The sequence below is a fragment of the Myxine glutinosa genome, chromosome 4, assembly GCF_964187855.1.
Source record: "Myxine glutinosa chromosome 4, kmMyxGlut1.1, whole genome shotgun sequence".
In the NCBI taxonomy this organism is placed as follows: domain Eukaryota; kingdom Metazoa; phylum Chordata; class Myxini; order Myxiniformes; family Myxinidae; genus Myxine; species Myxine glutinosa.
Window position 1 is genome coordinate 72,894,100 of NC_136264.1, and position 22,771 is coordinate 72,916,870.

At 44.4% G+C, this 22,771-nt stretch overlaps 1 protein-coding gene across 4 annotated transcripts in view; it reads right to left on the reverse strand.

The window, feature by feature from the left end:
• Positions 1-22,771, reverse strand: part of LOC137424766 (BAI1-associated protein 3) — a 180,441-nt gene that overhangs the window by 79,381 nt on the left and 78,289 nt on the right. For all 4 annotated transcript variants that reach the window (XR_013623070.1, XM_078775902.1, XM_078775904.1 and 1 more), the window contains exons 17-22: positions 22,690-22,741; positions 17,112-17,266; positions 15,829-15,955; positions 13,002-13,145; positions 6,895-6,984; positions 461-676 (exon numbers count right to left, since the gene is read on the reverse strand). Coding sequence is in view for 3 of the 4 variants with exons in the window: in XM_078775902.1 (XP_078632028.1) it covers positions 461-676; positions 6,895-6,984; positions 13,002-13,145; positions 15,829-15,955; positions 17,112-17,266; positions 22,690-22,741 (784 nt within the window). In the remaining variant the exon portion in view is untranslated. The remainder of the gene's footprint in view (positions 1-460; positions 677-6,894; positions 6,985-13,001; positions 13,146-15,828; positions 15,956-17,111; positions 17,267-22,689; positions 22,742-22,771) is intronic.

Consider the following 22,771-nt stretch of genomic DNA (forward strand, 5'->3'; position numbering starts at 1 on the left):
GGTTTCCCCAATCAAAACTTTGCTTCAAAAGCTGGCTATCTGTGGCACACTGCAGGTAAGTCAATATAGCTACTACTGTCTCATTTTCTCCTCAATTCCTCCAATTTAAAATTGTTTCCCAGAGTCTAATAAAACAAATATGTGTTGGCAATAGATATGTACTTTTAACTGTAATTGTGCCGCTGCGGTCCTACAAACAATCTGTTCTGTTTGTGTATTTTGATCTTAAATTAAACTACTGAGATGTGAATTACTCGGGCAACTGTCGTCTCCAGACCATTTTGGTCCATCCCAAGTTACACCTGACCCATGGATGTGCCAAACATACCATGATGTCTTATCACGGACCTTGCGCCTTGTTTATCATGCCTTTAAAGGGCAAATCTGTGTTTAATTCAATACACCAATGTTTGCAGTATAGTTTATTTGAATCTCTTTCAGGCAAAATTAGTATACTTACCTTTACTGGTATCATCGCCAGACATTTTTGTTCCTGGATTTGTAACTCTTCAGTAGCACTGTCGAGACGAACTTGTAGAGCCTGTTCAGCATCCTTCCTCCTCTCCTCTCCAGACATAACCTCGAGATACGGTGCCAGGTTATCCCAGTTCAAATCCTTTAGCAGGTTGTTGAGGAATCGCTCAATAATGTTGATGTTATTGACAACAACACACATCTGCATCATAAGGGCAAAAGATCCAGAAGTTACTGAAGTGACAACATTGTTCCCTTCCTACCCCCACCTTCCCGAAATTGCTCATCCCAGCTTGACTTCAATTAATTATGGATGTATAAAGGGGGCATACTGCAATTACAGAAATGCTAAGATGACAAAAGCAACATTCCATGTAAAATTGGCGAATGGTCCCTGCCTATCTCCATCTTTATAAATCATCGTTCTGGATATTTTGTGAACATCTTTTACAAAACACCCCTCGGTTTAGCACACAAATCCACATATATTTAGAAATGGTGGCTGAAGTCTGGGGTCCTGTGTACGTCGTGTGTGCACTGCTTCTTAAAAGTGGGGAACATTAATGTCACTGTTCTTTTCGGAGGACAAAGAAAAAAAATCCATGTTGGCATTTGTTCTTGCAGCTCCTGATTGTTAAAATCCAAGATGGTATCCAGGGCTCCAAGCTGCCACCCATAGTATTGCCTGTAAAGGTGATGTTACGGATTCGTCACTTCCATCTTTGTGGTTTTCATCTACTTGAAGCATTTTTAGTTTCAGGTACTATTATTGTTATGGTTTCGGTGTGAAATGGAGATAACTGTCTTCATAGGTAAAAATAGTGTTTCAGAAGAAAAACAAGATGGGTGAAGAAGAAACCGGAAAAAGAAGAAGAAGAGGCGAGCGATGGAAATCAAGAGAGATCGGAGAAGAAGAGAAGACTCTGCTTCGTGGTGGCGAGCGGGCCTTTTGGACATTGGTCGTGAGCGAATGTTGGTTTCCCCGGGAAAGGGATTCCCGTGACAGAGTCGTTATTGCAGTTGCAATTCAACCTGCGTGACGGGTTTTGGTTCCGAGAGTGAATCATCGTTGGAGAGCAAGCTGACGCCTCCATTATCGGCCGGTCCGCCATTTCACCTCGCACAAGCCATTCGCCCTGTTCCACGTGTGTGTCGTGGGTTTTCCCGGAGCGACCTCAGCGTGGGAACCGCTGATTGTTCATGTCGGCTTCATTGTCGGGTAAACGGAAGGTGTGAGTTTCCACTCACCTTTTGGGTGAATCATTACCGGACCGACTTCGACCCGACCTCTCGCCAAGTGGCTCTTCTGCAGGTTTGACTGTCGACCGATCTGGGTTCAGGTCTAAGTACGACCTTTTCGTGTTGATCGCCAGAGTGGGGATCGACTTTAGCCTTGTGTCGTGACACCGTGACTTTGGGGAATGTTACAGTTTGCTCACGTTGGAGTACTGTGAGTTATTAGTCCCCTACCGGTGTACACCCGAGGGGACTATAGGTTTGCACGCCGTCCCTCCGTCCGTCAGTCCGTCAGTCCGTCAATCCATCATGCAAAGAACAGTTTCCCGGACTTTTTTACTAAACGCTTAATGCTAATGATTTCAAACTTGGCACATGATTTCCTTATGATAAGTTACAGATCAAGTTGGAACTTCACGACGTTTCGATCATCTTTGACAAAGTTATGGCACTTTGAACTTTGGGAATTCTGATAATTCTGATGATCCTTAACTCAGTGCCATTTTAAGTTTTAATTTCCTTTAAAAAAGATTTTCTCTGCAATAATTGGACCGATTGAGATCAAATTTTCACCATAGGGGGGACTCGGTCTGTAGAATATTTTAATGGTAATTATGACGTCACAGGTCACGTGGTTCGGCCGCCATATTGTTTTTCGTGAAAACACGAAAACCCCTTTTTAACGGCTGAACAGATCGAGGCCAAACTTTGCAGGCAGAATCGCATACCCATGACGAACAAAAAAGTCAGCGAGCATGACGTCATGCGTTACATGGTTTCAGAGTTATGACGTTTTTAAGCATGAACCTTTAAAACCGAGCACCTCCCTCATTTTTGGTCCAATCGAGGGGAAACTTCACAGATCTGTTCAGCATGTCAATCTACTAAAATGTCATTTTGGAATTTGTGATAGGGCACGTGTTTTGGCAGATATCGTTAATTAAACGAAAATATTTTAAAAATGGATATCTCTTGTTTATTCTAGTTCTCCTCAAGCCGCACCGCGTGCCCTCAGCCTCATCTCGCGAATGTCAACAGCGCGACACATCGCCCGCTTTCCGGAGGGGCGGAGCCAAGCCGAGCAACATATATATATACATCAATCATTGATCGTGAACCGGAAAATATAATAAATTACTGATATTTAGCGACTCGAAAGGTTCTTTATCAACAACTTATTTTCTCGTCCTTCTGCTGACCTGTCTGCAAGGTGTATAAATCTATGTCCCGAGTGCGAATCACAGGTGAGCCCATCCTGAGGTAATTAGCGATTGGGAACGATTCAGAACATGTGGGTGAATAACCCTTGGTAATTTCCCCAACAGTTTTCTGGACGACAGACTGCCGGTAGGGGACATGTATTGCAGCGCAATACTCAGAATGCTTGTTGATTAAGGAATATATTGGTGGTACCATCATAGGAATTGTATGGTTTATGATGTGCAAGTGAGAGTTTCCTTTTACTTGCGTTAAGTGTTATTATTGTGTGAGTTTTGAATACAATAATTTGTTTTGTATCAATTGCTTGGTGTGGTTCTACCATTGGTCATTGGGACACACACATAATAGCACATCTTTCTGCCGTGACTCCTTTCTAGGCTCGGAGGTACACCGTGGCCGGGGTTTAGGGGTGGAGTACATAGCAGTGATGCAAAGGTCAATTGTAGATTCAAAATGGATGTTTGGTGGCTCAAAAAGTCATTTATACACTTATTTAAAGGCAACAATGTCAAAGTTTGAATTTAAAAAAGCACATTAATGAATGATGTCAGTAAGAGAAATCAGAGGTTGGAACGTTTGGTTTAACATCCGTCTTTCCAAACTAAATCACAAGTATGTTCCATGTACATTTGCATCGAATGCAGGTTTTTTGATAATAGGTATCCACATAAACATACAATCATATTTTCTATCAGCATATGATTTATGTATACATGTACGAAGGCCGTACCAAAGGTCATGAGCATCAGCGGATTCCACAAATTTGTGCTGAATATAGTATAACAAGAGTAATTAGCAACATTGATCCATCTATCCATTCCAATATAAACACAGGCTCGGCGCATGCACACCACTGGTGGACTTGGCCCCCTCGGACTACCATCTGCCCGGGCCATTGAAAGACCATTGAAAGAGAGGTCCACACTATGAAAATGTTGCGGCAGTTCAGATAGTCGTGTGTTGCTGGTTGTGAATTGTTGGAATGTACTACTACCGCAGCGAGATTTTAAAGCTCGTGCAGCGCTGTCAAAAATGCGTGGAACATTCTGGAAATGTTGTATAAAGGTAAAGTGTTATGTCCAGGTACTAGTGGCAATATCAGTTTTCTTACATGCACCTTTGTTTTACTGTACAATAAATGTGCTCATAACTTTGAATACCACCCTCGTATAGTTCGACCATGCTTGAGCAGTCATATGCAAGCTCTTCACTGTCATCATCCGGCCTGGTGTTGGCTTAGCGGTTAGGGTGCCGGTTTGGGATCCTAGGATCCTGGGGTCGAATACCGGTCTATCGCTGAATTAACGCAAGGGGGGGTTGGCTCAGCCCGTCATCCTCCCGAGGTCGGCAAATTGAGTACCAGTTCACTGGAACGACGCAAAAGGCGACTACAGGGTTGGCAGCAGGAAGAGCATCCGGCCATAAAACATTGCTTCAAAAAGGGGACCATGGTGCCCGAAAAAGGCCAACCCCTGCTCCGCCAGGAAAAATGGCCTCCAAAGGTGGTTCTTCACTGTCATCGTCAGATATATCTTTGTCCATATGATCATCTATTGCAGTGTTGAAGCATGTGCCAACTTCTGCATCAAGGTCTCTGCATAACTTCAGTTATCCCTATATAGACCTTCTGTAGCTGAGCAGTTTGCACGATTTCATGCCTCAGTCGCCATGGGCAGATGTTGCCTCTTGTGTCAGTAGTTGCCGTCACCAGACTGAGCTACATATGAACATGGCAAGTGATGTTTCTGGACCACTGCTCAAGACGACTGTTTAAATCCAGGGAAAGCTGCCATCTGAACACGACCTCGTATTCGCAATGGCAGAAGTGTTGCCTTAGAATGCCGATTGTGATATGACTTCTGTTTGGATTTTTCCTGATGATCAAAGTGGCCTTTTACATCACGACGGTTATATTTGATCAGGGTAAGAAGTCCGCTCGAGGTAGGTAAATTATTGTATGGGCGCCAACCCATAAGGAGTTGACGGAGACAGAATGAAGTCCTCCAGTAGCATTTTTCTGCAGTCAAGGAGTGCTAGATGTTTGTTTGTACATTCCTTCCACAGTTCCTTTACTGTTTGCACAGCTTCCGGTGGAGCGTGGACAGTAAGGAAAAACAGTTTAGCACTGAATTCTAAAGTTAAAAAATTTTTTTTTTGTGAATTCTTCCCATGAGTACTAAGGACCGCTGAATACAAGCAGCTGAGCCGTTGTCATTTCAGATCATTCTTTCTGGGAATGCCATGGCTGCTGAAGTGTGATCTCAGTGTTTCGATTGTGGTTCGGCTGCGTACATCTTTGGGTTTGTCCACCTCTATGAATTTTGAATCGTAGTCCACAGTCATCCAATACTTCTTCGATTCAAACTCAAAGATATCTGTGCCCACCAACATGAGAGGTGGGTCTGGGGTTGGGGCTGGTTTAAGTGGTTCAGGTGGCACTCAGATTCTGGAATTCAGCACTTTTTGAGCAACGACTGGTGATTCCTTCAGTATCCGAGTTCATAGCAGGCTGATACAGCACTTCACATGCATGATGTTTGCATTTTAACACACCCAATTGTGATTCATGTAGGAGTTTCAGCATTGGTCATTGAAGAATGGAGGGTTCAACAATCTTCATGCCTTATAAATGATCCCATGAGCCACTGTAAGTTCACTCCTGGAATCCAAGAATGGCCAGATTGCAGGGGCAGATTGGGCACTAAGAACGCCCATAGAAAGTATTCTGAAAGCGGCCCATGTCGCCCATCCGATAGTATTCTTATTGCCTCATTTTCATTAACCCTATTCATACGTACCTTTTCCAATTACTGTTATGATAATTTGTATACAAATTACCAATATCTCACAATTTTATAATAATGTATTTTTACCTTCGCAAAAGCGGAAGGTTATGTTTTGATCGCTGTGTATTTATTTGTATGTCTGTGTGTGTGTATGTTAATCGCATAACTCAAAAAGTATTCAACCGAATTGCATGAAATTTGGTGGGATGATTGGTTATTATACGGGACACATTTGATTAGATTTTGGGAAACAGATTTGCTCAAATTCTGACTATTTTTAACTCGATCGTATTTCACTCAAAGTTATGAGCGACTGAAGAAGAAGATGTCCATCCAGGACGTCATCACTATAACGCGATCTCCCGCGATCATTTCAACCTCAAAAAAAATTATAATTGCAGATTTGACAATAGATGAGGCATATTAACAAACGAATGAAACAGATTTGCTCAAATTCTGACTATTTTTAACTCGATCGTATTTCACTCAAAGTTATGCGCGACTGAAGAAGAAGATGTCCATCCAGGACGTCATCACTATAACGCAATCTCCCGCGATCATTTCAACCTCAAAAATTTTATTTTGGCAACAAAAGTAGCTGCGGCGAAGGTATGCGCTCTACCGAGTGCCCGTTCTAGTTATTAAATGTATTTGTAAATACTGCTTAGTCTACAATTTGATGTACAGTTTATTTACAAATCAACTGAAGACGTTAAATAAATAAAACAAGAAAGACGTCATGCAAGGCATGATACTTGCAAAATCCACCCCTTCCCCCCCCCCCCCCCCCCCGAAAAAGGTTGCCATGGATACATTAATTGTCCATTGCATAAAGATTAAAATTGACGATATTAATCAAAGCTCGGGTGAATCGGATTAAAACGGATTTATTTTTCAGATCGTCCTTTTCCAGATCGTCACTGAGCCCCTACAGCTTCCAACTGCAGTTTGTTTGTTTAAAGTCATTTTCCCAGGGATGTTTTTTTTCCAGATCTCAATAAGGTTCTTCTTTATCATTCCCGTTGCTCCAATTATCATTGGTACAATTCCTTGAAGTTTTGTCAACCACTGCACTTAAGTCATGCCAGTTTCCAATTGGAATATTATGTGAGAAGTCCGACTCTAACATTTTGGCAAATTCTGTAATCTTTTTGGAAACTAGTCACTTTTCATTCACCTGCCTGATGATGATTCCGTTTTCCTCCTCCATGTGGAGTATCTTGTCTTGCAACTTGTTCACATAGGAAACAGTTTCATTGCAAATGTCCTGTAAATAGTAAGAGATGGAAGGGATTACACCCATGCAGGTAACAACATTTTACTTTGTTATCTGATAGGAAAATGTATCTTGTGTGGATTTTTAAAATTTATCCAAATGCTTTTCGAAATGTCACTTGACAAGAGGAGCACAACCATCATATTGTCTTTTTAATATTCGCCTCGCCCATGCCTAAAATAATTAGAGAGGCTATGGCAATCAGTCTGTATGTCAGTGTTTAAATTGCCCTTGTGATTTTTTCCTTTGTTCTTATAAAACACACTCGGCTAGCCATGTGATCAGCACGTAATTGCAAATAACACAAGCAATGACGATACCCAGACGTGATTACACCAAGTAGCCGAATCATCTCGATGGGCTCCAAGAGTGTCCGTAAGGCCACTCCCCAAAGACCGATTGGTTAAAGAACGATGGGGTGAGCGGGTGGCGCTCGGTGATTGGAGCGAGTGTGACGTCAGAGAGAACGTTCGAGACCGAGGAGTAAAAAGGAAAAGTCCCGCCATATTCTCTCTCTCTTGGTTCTGGCTTTGGTCACAGGCGGATGCATTTGCATTCTCTCTCTTGTGCTGGGTTTCATCGTGAGCAGTTGCATTCACTCTCTCTGTTCTGGCGTCGGTGGAAGTGGCCGCATATTTTCCCTCTCTTTGGTGCTGGCTTCGTGATGGCTGCACTTCGTGCCATGTGCGCCTGAGAGAAACATCGGAGCTTTGGGAACGTGGGACGTTCGGAGGAGGAGGGAGTTTGGCCGTCGCTTCACGGGTCGGTGGCTGCTCTGGGCGCAGCTGCGCGCCATCTTGTGCGGTTCCCACATGGTGGTTCCGAGTCTGGTCGAGGACGCCAGGTGGAGTATCAGCCAACGCGCCACACTACACATTTATTTTTGCTTTCATCATCCCCTTGTGTTGTATACAAGTCCGTATGGAGGGTCCCTCAATTTAAGAATTAGATTTTACCTTACCTTTAATTTTTGTTATCCTGGCATTTATTTTCATGAAACCATTATTTGTTGCATTTCATTTGTTGTATTGTTGATTTGCCTGTCTTGTACATTTATTTGTTGTGTGGATCGGATAACCCCCCCGTGTGCAGTCTGTCCGTGCAGGTAAGGACCTTATTACCCTCCACCACCCCGCGCGTGCAAAAGGTACCGCCATAGTTGGGTATACACCTCGGAGTTAAAGCTCGTTTGGTCATCTGTCGCCCTGAGGTCTTCACTGCAGGGCAGACGCGACAATATATATGTATATACTCGTATATTGTTGTGGACACTGACTGGTACTAGACTAGTGGGGTATTGTTACGTGCTCCTCCCCGACCCCCTGGTCACGGTGTACCTCCGAGCCCCGAGAGGAGTCACGGCAGAAAAATGTGTTATTCTGTATGTCAAAGATCAATGGTGAAGCCACACCAATTGTTACTCACAAACAAATATTGTATTAAGATCACACAAGAATAACAGTACAACAATAATATGAATCAAAAGTACAATCAATATCCCATGATGGTGCCATCAGTTTTGTAATATATAACTCACTGTGCTCCAAGTGAGTGAAACAAGAACATCCCCAATGTCTCTAATCCCCGGCTTCAAGCCAAAGTCGATCCGCTCCAGCGATCGACAGATCAATGTCCAATCGAGACCAGAATCCCGTTGGGTTGGCAGTTACAGTCCTGCTGCCAAAGCTGGGCAAAGGCGCCCTCCAGGTGACTGGGAAATCCAAAGGCGCCCTCCAGGCGACTGGGAAATCACACCCTCGAGTATGGACGTTCCACAGCTCACAGTCGGCGACACGCAGACTTTCCACTCAAAAGCCACATCACACACACACACCCCAGATCGACCTCTGAATGCGGTGAAAATGGTCGAAACGAGACGAAACCTTGAGCTGTGCAAAGTGGAAGTCCAAAGTGTTCCGAAGTGGAAGAATGGAAGCGCAAGTCCTGCGCGAGTCAAAATGGCCGACAGCCCGGTCTCGTGGCGCAATGGCACGACGATGATGACGATGATTCTCTTCAGAATCCACCGCAAAACCTGACACGCAGGTTGATCTGTCACAGCGATAACAACTCTGTCGCAGGAATCCCTTTCCCGGGAAACCAAATGTTCACTCATGACTCTTGCTCGCTAACGTTCGCTCCAGACCGCAAAGCAACTCGGCTTTCTTCTCCGACTCATTCGCTCCGCCTCCTTTTTCTTCCTCTTCCTCTTCGTCATCGTCCGGTTCCCGATCCGGTTTCCTGTTTCTTTTAACTCTAACTTTTCACCTTTTGAAAACAGTTCATGAACAATAAACCTTTTGAAAACAATAATAGTACATGGATTCCAAAATGTTTACAGTGGATGAAAACCACCACAACGGAAGTGACGAATCCGTAACAGTATGCTTACACATTGTAAGCAATAACAAACCGTGCTTCACATGCAGGTACATAATAAATTGATTATAGGCAAGAATCACCAACCTGCTGCTAGATATCAATTTAGATATTTATTTATTTTAAAGACACGTTTATGGTTTTTACATACATTTTCATCGAGATTTTTATTTCACAGTTTGCAGTTATAGAAATTAAAATTTTCAAACGCTAGATATTGATTGAGGTTTTTTTTTGTTTTGTTTTTTATGTATTGTTACGTTTGTAGGGGGTAGACAATGATTACCCAAGAACCAGGCAGTGTATAGATTAGCATGCTCCAATTGTCGTGAAGAAGAAGAACCACCATGTAATAAGTAGGGAATTTGTTTAGGCCGCATGTCGTGTAAGGTGTATCTTCGTCCCCATTAAGAGGAGTGGGGTATGTTAATTAGCTCAGGGATAATGGGTAATTTATCCCTTGTATGTCATTACCTCTGTAATTTATTTATTATGTCCCTTTTGGCACCACACCATAGACACTGGCAGAAATCGCACATTTAAACATTCTAATTAAAAACCTACAGAAGGCCAGGACATTGAGCACTGCCGCTAATTACATTGACTTGGGAAGTACACAGGTTGGGAAGGCCAAGGCCACGCCTCGAGGGGCCATGATTGGGCAGGGTTTTGATTTCAGGGAAGGACTGTTAAGAAGCGACTCGCTGATTGGCGAAGCACCCCAGATGACGTCAGAGCTTGGGTGATAAAATAACGTGCTAGCGGACATTTTTCTCTTCGCTCTTCTTCTTGGCTTCTCACTTGAGCGGACATTTTTCCTCTCTTCTCTTCTCCTTGGCTCCTTGCTCTGACTGATTCCCTCTGGCACCGGCTCATTTTGAACTTTGTTGGTGAATGATCGCATTTTTATCTCTCTCCGCATCAACGCCCTTCTGGTTCTTCTCTGATTTTGGATCTCATCGTGAGCGGCCGTGCACCGATATCTTGCTGGGAGCCGTGAGGAGGAAGAGCCACGGACTGGGAACCATGGGTTTTGAAGCAGGAACGGTGAGTGGACAGGCACGGCCCGTTCGATTCTTGTGCGAGGCCTGGAGTGAGCGTGAGACACAGCGAGGTCTGGTTTTTGCCACCCATGCGCTGGGCGGAAGAGCGAGCGTGCGTTTCCTGCCAAGGCCCTGAGATGATTTTGACGACCCTTAACGAGACCCCACCAGCCGATTTGAGTTGAGTCCCCTACATAAATTACACATTTGTTTTCCAGTTATTTTATCCCATTGTCTGTATACGAGTCTGGTTGTGGGAGCGCTCCAAATTAGGAATTTAGTTCATCGTGCATTTTCTTTGTTTGCTGGCATTTATTTTCATTAAACCTGTTATTTTCGTACATTTTAAACCTGGGTTGTTTGAGTTTATTTATTGCAGGGTTGAAGACGTCGGGTGGAAGCCACTCAGGTAAGGCTCCGGTTTCCTCTCTCCCTCTTGCTCGCCCACGCGTATTATCCACCATTTGATTGAACACCTCAGAGTAACAGCTCATTTGGTCATCCGTGCTACCCTAAGGTGTTCACCACACAAGGGTAGTCACGTGACAATATTGTCATGTGGACGACTCTATTAAGACAGAGCATCCACGGATGGAATCGAGCTTACTTTGAGGCGTTTCCAATTCAATGGTGGATCGAAACACGAGCCGGGGGATTGGGGGAGGATGCCGCGACTTACCTGTCGGTCCGACGATGTCTTCTCCCTGTGGAAATTAACTTAACCCGAGACGGAGGTAAAATGTACAAAAAGGAAATATTTATTACAGAACCCAAGAACAATGGAACGCGACGATAAAACCTAAACCCCTCTAATAGAGCGCTCCCACACTTCACTTCAAATACAAGACTAGGGAATGGAGAATAAAAGAAAACGTTGTGTGGTGCATCTTATCGGTGTCTGGATGTAGCGTCCATCAGGAATCGTCCAGGCTGCGGCGCGTCGTCCGACGCAGCTCCGGTCGGCCGGAAGAAAGGCCTCGATGCACCACTGTTCGCACACTGCTAGGCCACCGAGCCACTCGCTCGCCCCGGTCTCGCCCGCTCCAGTGGCAAGCCTCGCTCACACGTGAACGCCAGGGAGGAGAATCGATGGTGCTCCAACGTTGCTCCAACGTCTGTCATCAAGCAGGCAAATTTGTGGGTGACAAAGGAAAAAGGTCTAAACGGAGCGAAAGTCAAGGGCAGAAGGGAGGTCCGTAAAGGAGAAACGCCAAAGCGAGAAGGATCAAGGGAAGAGCTCAAAATGCCGGTGAGCGAGAGGTTTTGCTGGCAGTCTTCTGATGTCAGCTGGCTTTCCCTCCAACCAGTGCATTGCTTACTCGTATCCTTTCATGCCTTCTCACGTCACCGGTACTTCTCCTTCAATCAGCGCGTCACTTGTTGTGGCTCTTTCGCGCCTTCCTCAATGATTGGCCGAGGTGTCATCGGTCGGTGGCCAATCAGTCTGCCGCTTCCTTCCACCTTCCTTCCACCAATCAGTGGCCAGCTTCTTACCCCATGGTGTGATCTTCCCATCAAAACCCTTTTGACCAATCACGCGTGAAGTGGGCGTGGCCTCAGCCTGCCTTGCACAATGTTTGCTTGCTATGGCAGCTGGTGATGTGGCTGACTGCGGCCCTATCAGCAGTGCCCAGAACTGGCTTCCTGCCTGTTCTTCCTGTAAGTCTTGTGGCGGCGGGGGAATTAATTAATGTGGCACTAATGGATCTAGCTAACGTATAAGAGTGCGTTGCCATAAGGGACAATGGATTTATCACAGAGGTTTCACACACAGGGGAATTAGCTTAGTCCCTATTCTACCTATCACCCGATCATCCTCGTATGATCACAGGTACACACTTGATCCGACAAACTGGGCTAACAGAACTTATTACATCAAGATTCCCTATCACGACAGATGAAGCATGATACCTATTCAGATCTACCTAAATCTATATATGCCTACCCAACCGACATAACAATATGCATTTATGGATTTTTTCTGTAAATTTTCATTTACGGATGCTTTATGACCGTTTGTTGATTTTCCGGTATACCGGTGGCATGCCAAGTTTCAGCTTTCTACAACACCCAGAAGCTACTGAACATTAATATCAGTCAGTCAATGGTTAGAAAAAGATTTATATATTAGATATTAGATGTATAGTACATGAAAACTACCAAACTGTTGCATCTGCCAAAAAGATGAAAGGGTTTGCATGAACTCCCCCACCCTCCTCCTTCCCACAGCACCATTTATCCAACCAGAATTTCTTCCTTTCAATATAAACACACCAAACTTATTGTAAACTTTGGACGATTAAAGTAATGACACATCATTGACAAATTAACCAAGACTGGCAACACGTTTTATATTCTGCTTGTTAATGAATATGCATGCAGGTGGAGGAGCTACAAACACCTTCGGGCGTAGCAGTTTTGCACTGCCAATCAGAGCACGGAAGCTTACAGGGAATCACAGAGACTTTTACAACGACCCCCACCCTCTACTAAAATTTTATATGCATCACTGCTAATGCACCTCTTTTTGAAGAAATGACTTAACAGAATTTTTGATGTCAAAACTGCTTTGCAGGTCAAACGTACATTGAGGATGCGAAAAAGGCAGCTGTATGCAGTTTCTGGCTCTGGCCAGTCCAACTCTTTGCTAAATGATGCAAACTGTCGAAGGCACGTGGTGACATCAACTGAAGAACAGCTGTGCGAAACCAATTCATCAATTTCTCTTAGCTGTGTGAGATGAAAAAGAACAGCAGAGTTTAGTAACAACAACAAAGCATAATTGGAGAGTTCATAGAACACGATACCCCACGCAGGGTTCAAATGTAATACTTCAATTTAAATAAAATAGTGATTCCAAAGATTGTTTTAAAAAATCGGTAAGTTTAGTGTTACTGAAGCAGATCTATATACAGTACATCACTTTTCTACCCTCGTTAACCCCAACCCCAATCTCTCGTCCTTCCAAATTTCCAGTGTTCCCTCTTGAGAGTTTCCTTCCGTATCCATCATGTCCACCCCATGTATCCTTCCGTATCTATCTTGTCCACCCCATGTATCCTTCTGTGTCAATCTTGTCCACCCCATGTATCCTTCTGTGTCAATCTTGTCCACCCCATGTATCCTTCCGTATCAATCTTGTCCACCCCATGTATCCTTCCGTATCTATCTTGTCCACCCCATGTATCCTTCCGTATCAATCTTGTCCACCCCATGTATCCTTCCGTATCTATCTTGTCCACCCCATGTATCCTTCTGTGTCAATCTTGTCCACCCCATGTATCCTTCTGTGTCAATCTTGTCCACCCCATGTATCCTTCCGTATCAATCTTGTCCACCCCATGTATCCTTCCGTATCTATCTTGTCCACCCCATGTATCCTTCCGTATCAATCTTGTCCACCCCATGTATCCTTCTGTGTCAATCTTGTCCACCCCATGTATCCTTCCGTATCTATCTTGTCCACCCCATGTATCCTTCCGTATCCATCATGCCCACCCCATGTATCCTTCCGTATCTATCTTGTCCACCCCATGTATCCTTCCGTATCCATCATGTCCACCCCATGTATCCTTCCGATTCTATCTTGTCCACCCCATGTATCCATCCGTATCTATCTTGTCCACCCCAAGTATCCTTCCATATCCATCATGTCCACCCCATGTATCCTTCCGTATCCATCATGTCCACCCCATGTATCCTTCCGTATCTATCTTGTCCACCCCATGTATCCTTCTGTGTCAATCTTGTCCACCCCATGTATCCTTCTGTGTCATTCCTTTCCACCCCATGTATCCTTCCGTATCAATCTTGTCCACCCCATGTATCCTTCCGTATCTATCTTGTCCACCCCATGTATCCTTCCGTATCAATCTTGTCCACCCCATGTATCCTTCTGTGTCAATCTTGTCCACCCCATGTATCCTTCTGTATCTATCTTGTCCACCCCATGTATCCTTCCGTATCCATCATGCCCACCCCATGTATCCTTCCGTATCTATCTTATCCAGCCCATGTATCCTTCCGTATCCATCATGTCCACCCCATGTATCCTTCCGATTCTATCTTGTCCACCCCATGTATCCTTCCGTATCCATCTTGTCCACCCCAAGTATCCTTCCATATCCATCATGTCCACCCCATGTATCCTTCCGTATCTATCTTATCCAGCCCATGTATCCTTCCGTATCTATCTTGTCCACCCCATGTATCCTTCTGTAAAAATCTTGTCCACCCCATGTATCCTTCCGTATCAATCTTGTCCACCCCATGTATCCTTCCGTATCAATCTTGTCCACCCCATGTATCCTTCCATATCAATCTTGTCCACCCCATGTATCCTTCTGTGTCAATGTTGTCCACCCCATGTATCCTTCCGTATCAATCTTGTTCACCCCATGTACACTTTCGTATCAATCTTGTCCACCCCATGTATCCTTCTGTGTCAATCTTGTCCACCCCATGTATCCTTCCGTATCAATGTTGTCCACCCCATGCATCCTCTCCTGCCCCTCATTCCTCCCCACACCCATTGTTTGTCCAAGTCTAACTCTATCTTGGCTTTCAACTCTGTTGTTGGTGTTTCCGCCCTCTCTCAACTGAACTGTTCCTTTTGTCCTGTTGTGTCGTGATCCATTTCGTGTACTGGCACTAGCTCTTCCACGAGCCTCGACTAAGTATACCAAAAAAACACCCTTATACTCGGTAATAAGAAGTTGTTGAGTCGCAGTTTAGGAGACGGAGGCCTTGTTGATCACAACCAAACGCAGTCAATCGGCATCTTCTTCGCCCTGACCCTCTCACACATCGCGCCTAATTTTACATTCAGAAGAAGGGTGAGGGCTGCTTGGATATAGAAAACTTCTATAAGGCAACTATGTTTGGATATAAGGGAACAAAAGGTGAAAACTTTGAAAGGGGGTGTAGACTTTCTATAGGTTCACAATTACAATTACTGCTTCTGAGCTTTATATAATCTATCTTCCATAGTGTTTGGAATTATCCTACTTTGTGTGGCCTATATATACTGTTAGGAACCGCAAAATTCAGAAATAACTGAGCTGCATGCATAATCTCACCAAAAGAGTGTCTCATCCCAAGCAATTCACATATAATTCACTCTCTCCATCCCTGCCTGTCTGCCCCCCCCCCCCCCCTGACTCCCCTCCAGCCCCCAGAGGCAGGTTCAGTGCCTCCGAAGCAGTCTCATGGCAAGAATCACACACCGAGTAGTTTTCCTTTGACAAGTCAGGGATTTCAAATTGGTTCAGGGTGCTGGCAACACGTGCTGCAAAGCACCAGTCGGATCAGGAAATTAACCTAGACTAGACGGCCCAAAGGAAAATTCGCTACATCAGCACGATCTGTTGGACTCGTATGTAATTATCCTCCACCAAAAACACCCAGATCTTACTGTGTCAATGTCGACCGCTTTGTTTATCCATTCGTGGGTGCGTTGGTAGGCTCGGAAGCACCAATGGGTGAGCAGAGGTTCAAAGTAGCAATGGAAACCGGACAAGGCCTGCTCGGATGGTGCTTGGCTGCACACAGTGAAGGGAAAGCGTTCACTTGGACGTCATGTTGGCACAACCACTGTTGTAGTAGACCAATAGGTTCTTAGGAGGAAGCACTGGCCATATAAATACACCATTGTAGCAATACAGATAATATATGGAGAGGATTATATGGCACTGGTAATAATTCCATAATAAAATATTCCAAAATAGGATAAAAGGGCCCATGCTTTGTGAAAGGATTATTGATATAATATTGTCTGTAATTAATGTTTTGATGGCTCATACATTTATAACAATGGAAATGAAACGACTAGAGCAAGTCGATTGCACGCAAATCCTCACGCTTCCCACTTAAATAAAAGTTGAAAGATGGAAGAAAAAAAAGTTCCACCAGGAATGACCAAATATCAAAAAATTTGAGTTGAAAAAAACAGCTTCTGTTTTGACCCTGTGACCCTAAGAGCTCACCCACTGGAGCATGAACCAGGGGTCAAATCCAAAAATCGCTCATCGTAGGACAATCCAATGATTTCGAAAATCATTGGAATCTGTACTTCAAGTGCAATTAGTTGTCTCAAGAAAATGATGACAGAGGTATGCTAACCGCTGTGGGACACAAGACAAAGAGTTGCTTTGAGGAAGGACTTGCACTCAAAACATTGCTTCACCCTTCTTTCCCACTGTGTTTAGCAAACCTCTCTCAACATTCCATTTAGAATATCCAATGTCCTCATTTTTCCACTCGTCTTTATACAAATTTTGGCGATCCGTTATGAATTGTGATCATTGTATTTTCAAGTTGTCCACCATGACTCAATCGCTGATAAGGGGATGGAAGACGGTCATAATCTTGTCCTGATTATTGAGACATTCTAGGACAATCCTGATCAGTTCTTTGTAGGTGAACAGGGAGAGAGACTGGGAAATATGTTCTCAGGCAAGCCTGCTGGTCGACAGATGCATTCCTTGGAAACAAAAGTCATTTCTATTCGAGAGAAGGATGTGCACTAATTCAGTGTGATTTTGATGAAACCAATTTATAGGATGTTTCCCAAAAAACATTTAACAGGTTCCCAAATAAACATGTATTTGTCCAGGTATACTGTACAAAATGCATGGTGTTTTTCTTGCTTTGTGTAAAACTTAATGCAATACCCAGTAAAAAAGAAGGATATCTTACTTGGTGGTGAGATAGCTCTTGAGTTGAACAAAACTTTGCAGAGATTTGTACAGTTGAAAGGCCTCTTCGGCCACTTCTTCAACATTATCACTCTTCTGCATTGTCGTGCTGTCTCCCAGGGTGTCGGAAAGCGTGCTTTGTGTGAGCACTGCGATCTGCAATGATCCAGCATGACAAAGTGAAAAATGCAATCTTAAACCTTTCAAGCAGGATTTTGACCAAACTGCTTTTATTGGAAAACTAGAACGCCACTCAGTAGAGCGCATACTCCCGCCGTGGGTTTAGTTGGAATAATACGTTTTGTTTAACATCCCCTCTCCCCAAAACAATAAATGAAAAAGAAAGTAGGCCCTAACTGTCAGATAATTTATTTTGATATATCTCGGAATTAGAGGAGAAAAACATCATTTAAGAATCAGAATAAAAGCTTTAATGCGGTAAAACAGAAAAAAAAATCCCCAAAAAAATTCCTGGATCCGGAATAATATCCTGAGCTTCACCAAAAACTAATCAATTCTTCCTTCTCCCAAGGGCAATCATCCCACCAACTTTCATCCAAATCCGTTCAGAACTTTTCCAGATATCTTGTTCACAAACACACGAACATACGAACGCACACACACACACACGGACGGACACGATCGAATGCATTACTCCCTGGCGGGAGTAACTATATCCCTAAACTTTCGGATATCCTGTTTGATGCTCCCATGTCAGCACATTACTCATGGTGCTGGAACCCCATAAGCTCTGTTGATTTGTCTATTGTCTATCAATGTCCTTGAAATTCATGTAAAATCACAATAGTGTTCATCATGTGCCAGTCCTGCATTTGATATACTTGAATATTATTCCACTAGCTTTAGACAAGTGTAAAAAGTATACCTGAACAAAAGTAAAGCACTTCCAATTTTTTTATTGAAATACATTTTGCACAGTACGTACCATGTTCATTGCGCATCAAATTATTGTGGGATTGTTCAAACTTTTTCACAGAGTGGAGAAGGTGACTTAAAATCATTTTTTAAGCACCCCGTGTATCTTAAGCACCCCATGATACAGATTTTTTTTTTTTGGATACAAGATCGAGGCTTGTGTAAGAGCTAAGATTAATCACAAAAAAAAAAAACGGACACATAAAACATATGATAAAGGGAGAGGGAGACAAGATGGGGAGAGAGAGGGAAGCACACAAGTACAACAGTAGAGAACAGGGACATCGAGAGATCTGTGGAAGGGAGGAGGCTTTGGGGGAGGGGCAGGGGAAAGGGGGGGGGGGGGGAGAGAAGTATAAAACACATCGACACTGCTCGGACTTCCGGGAAAGAAATCGGTATTTCAAAAAAAGTGGATTTGGGGTGAATTAAAGGGGGTAGAAAAGATCAAGGTTTTGGATGGGGGAAGATAAAAGATGGTGGTGAACAGCTGTTTTAAAGACCTGGAGGGAGGAGTGGGATTGAAGAGAGTGAGGGAGTTTGTTCCAGAGACGGGAGTAAAGAGGAATGAAAGAGTGAAGGTGAGCAGTGAGTCTTGATTTTGGCAGTTTCACCAGAAGAAGGTTGCAGGCAGATCTTGTGCGACCTGTAGGAATATTTGGGGGACAGAGCACAGACAGAGATCGGAGAGGAGCAAGGCCGGAGAGGAGTCGGTAGAAGACAGAAAGACCACCAACCTGCCTTCGGTGAGTGAGTGAAAGGCCCTCGGAGTTAGCTTCATCACGGGAGATTCTAATGATTCTGAAAGCTTTGGTTTCAACAGCGTGAAGCCGAGCTAGGTGTGAGGCAGGAGCACCAGCCCAGAGGGGAGAGCAGTATTCCATAAAGCTGCGGATGAAAGCCTTGTATGTGGTGAGGAGCTCAGGTGTGCCAAGGAAGGACTTCACACGACGGAGGATGCCCAGTCGGCGACTGGCTTTGGAGGCCAGCTTAGAAATGTGGTTTTCCCAGGAAAGATCATGGCAGATAGTGAGACCCAAAATCTTGAGTGACAGAACTTCTTGGAGAGGATTGTTGAGAAAGTAGATGGGAGGGTTGTCCAGTCAGTCTTTTCGGAGAGACATAATGAGAGTGTGAGATTTGTCAGGATTGAAAGGCATGTTCCACTTGTTCTACATTCAAGTTTATTGGCATAAAAGTGAAACATCTTTCAAATGTGAGAACGGCACTTGGTAGAGCGCATTCCTCCGCCAGGCTGAACAGTTTACTTTTTGTATCCCACTGATAGGCCAGATCTGGACCAAATTCTCATCAATTTGTCATTGTCACACACCCAACCTGTTCACCAAGTTTAATCAGACTCCATTGATAACTCTTTTAGATATACTGCCCATAGACAAACTGAGATATACTGCTATGCACAGATACTTGCAAACTCCAAATAAACAATAGTTGCCATGGAAACAGCAATTTGGTAACTTCTACATCAAGTGTTTTGCATGATTGAATGTTATGCATAACAAATTTGGCTGATACATTTTCTAGTTGCGGCCTAATAGGTGTTTACGTGTTTCAGATGACCTTGAACTTCACCTTTGACTAAGTCTGACAAAATATTACTCATTCACTACAAAGGGGGGGAGGGGGAGGGGCTCACTATACGCCCAATATGCATTCCAGTGAAAGTTGGACTTATAACGAAATGATGAAGAGCGGGAATTGTTCCCCATAAGAATTAGTATAACTAGGGCATGCCCGTACTATATATATATCTAAAATTATATCCCCCCCCTCTATTTACATGAAATGGTTTGGTCCAAAGCGAACAGCTTGCGAGTACGGTGACAATCCCCCCCCTCTATTTACATGAAATGGTTTGGTCCAAAGCGAACGGCTTGCGAGTACGGTGACAATCCCCCCCCTCTATTTACATGAAATGGTTTGGTCCAAAGCGAACGGCTTGCGGAGTTTGGTAAAGAAATCGCCATAGCGTGCACAAACGCGCAGGAAAGCGAAAGAATCGCAAATTAGTTTTAATTAGTTTTAAAACATAGTTTAACGCCAACATAGTTTGCCAACGTGAAATAAATGAATACGCTCTCAAATGTGCCGTCCGAGGCAGAGTCTGTTCGCCACGTTCGGCACACGTGATAACTCGCTGCTCTCTGATTGGTTGAATCGTTTTTTGGACATAGCTCGGTAACTACTTGTCCGATTAATATGAAACCTTGAAAAGGCACATCCTCGGGTCCCCAGCAATATACCTGGCAAGTTTCAAGTATATCGGACCCGTGGTTGTCGAGAAACAGCGGTCACAGACATACAGACATACAGAGATTACTGGAATTATAGATAGATTAAGGGGAGATGCGTTCCGACACTTAGTTTACGTCTTATACAACACCACTCAGCAAGCCTAGCAATCAAAACATATTAATCCTATTTACCATATTGCTATCTTACACTTTGAAAATCTCTAATCGTCTCTGTCAAGCTGCCTGCATTAGTCCTTTGCCCTCTAAATTATCCTTCCCACTAGGCCACGTGGTTTCCCCCACCGACCCAGGCTCCAGACTTAGTGCCAGCACACCCCTCCCACCCCCCACCCACACCACATCAGGCTACTCTGCTGGTGAGCCATGTGAGGCCATGCCACCTCATCGGTTTAGTCACTGGGCATGCCTTGATCTCCTCTCGGGAAATGGATTACTTTAAAGGGATTAGAGGGCCCGGGAGGGATAGCTCAGATTAGAAGGGTTCAGATGGGTAGGAGTCAGGAATTGGGACAGAGGGATTAGTGTGGTAGCGAACATAGGATAGGTTAGGGCTGATGCCGGCCGTCCTACCTGGTGCCACTGCACGCTCATGCCACACGACAACATCTGCTGCCTGATCACAACATCCGCTGGCTACTCATCTGCCATCTAGCTTTCCTACCAGCTTTGCCAGTTAGTCATGCCACCAGCCTGCTCAAACTGGCCAGTCCTGCCATCAAGCCATGTCGTACCGGCCATACTACCTGCCATTGTGCCAACTATTGTGGACCATATAGGTCATCAAGTCATCTGCTGTGCCATTTGTTTATGGGCCATAAACGTCGAAGATCCTGTTAAAGGCCGCATGGGCCATGGTATCAAAGCCACGTAGGGCGTGTTTCATTTTTATTTGGCCACAAGGGCCTCTCTCCTTTCAAAAGCCATGGGACGTTCACACTGCGGGATGTGGAGTAGAACTGCCACAGCCTCCTGCCTGACCTTGTCGAATTTGCCCAGAACTCTGTCTTGTCAAACCCACTATTGTCTCTCTATTGTGTTGTGTCTGAGGACCCAGATAAGGGCATAGATAATTAAGGATATATATATATATATATATATATATATATATATATATATATATATATATATATATATATATATATATATATTGTTACGGACACGACTTAGATGTTATGGTGGGCCGAGCGGAATGGCCGCCGTGTTCGCACAAGTTACCCGATTACACTCGAACGTTGGCCGAATCGCGCTATGCTAAATCAATGAAGGAAAAGGACACAACGGCTGGGTTAAATGACACGACACCAGGGGTACAGTTCTCAAGACCTCCGGAGGAGGATATAATATTGGGTATGCAGAACGTTTAGATTACACGGCACAAGAGGTACAGCACAGAAAGGTGGGCACTTAGACACGGTCTTATCTTAGCCCCGACAGACCACAGACAAACGGGACAAGACTGACTCACACAGGGATTGATGGCAAGGAAGGGCAGGTAGTCGGTGGCTCAAGGTGCACCTTGGCTCAGGGGCAGAATCGACTCGGTCCGGTCCAGAGATGCGGGAGGTATCTCTCAGCGCTAGGAGGTGGCGTCCTTTCTTCTTCGTCGCTGAGGTGCATCTGACGTCACCTCCGGTAAGTGGCTGCGTATGTCCAGCGGGGAGTGACACGCCCTTGGCTCGTTAGCTCCGCCCCAGATGGAATCGGTCCGCCGCTTCTTATTGGGTGCGGGGGGTTACCGGGCTCCGCCCTTGACGAGGAGCTGACAGTGAGCCCCTGTGTGGTAACCCCGTCGGAGCACATGGTCAATGGCGGCTAACCAAGCCGGAGTGAGGACGCGCACTCCCCGCGCCGCTGTTGTTGTTGTTGGTGTTGTTGGTGTTGTTGTTGTTGGTGTTGTTGTTTCATGAGGAAGAGATGCGGGGAGGTATTGGGAGGTCCTAAACTTACTAACGGTGCCATACAATCACATTCTGGTGCAACGAAGAGTCAGAATTAATGGAAACGAGTCCTTAACTGACATAGACTAAGAATAACTAGCAAGATGTCCTATAGTTGTCTACGTGAGATGCGGTGAACCTGGGCACGACATTTAATGGGGGAAAAAGGGGAAGGTCGGTTCTACAGAGTGTTGTTTACAGACAATGGGACTAGGGAATGGGGGATTGGGGATAGTTGGGGAGTATTGGGGAAATAGGGGAATATTTACAAGCGGATATGGATGGAGGCCAAATCCCATATCCGCAACAATATATATATATATATATATAATATTATTTATTAATTAATTATTTTTTATGTATATGTCCATAATTGTAATGCAAGTTGCTGCAAACGAGTATTAAGATGTAACAAAAGGTTAATACTCACAAGAGTCTCAAACTGGCAGAATGAAGTGGTGAATATATCCACATCAACAATCCTGGAAACAAAAGAGAATCTCATCATGTGT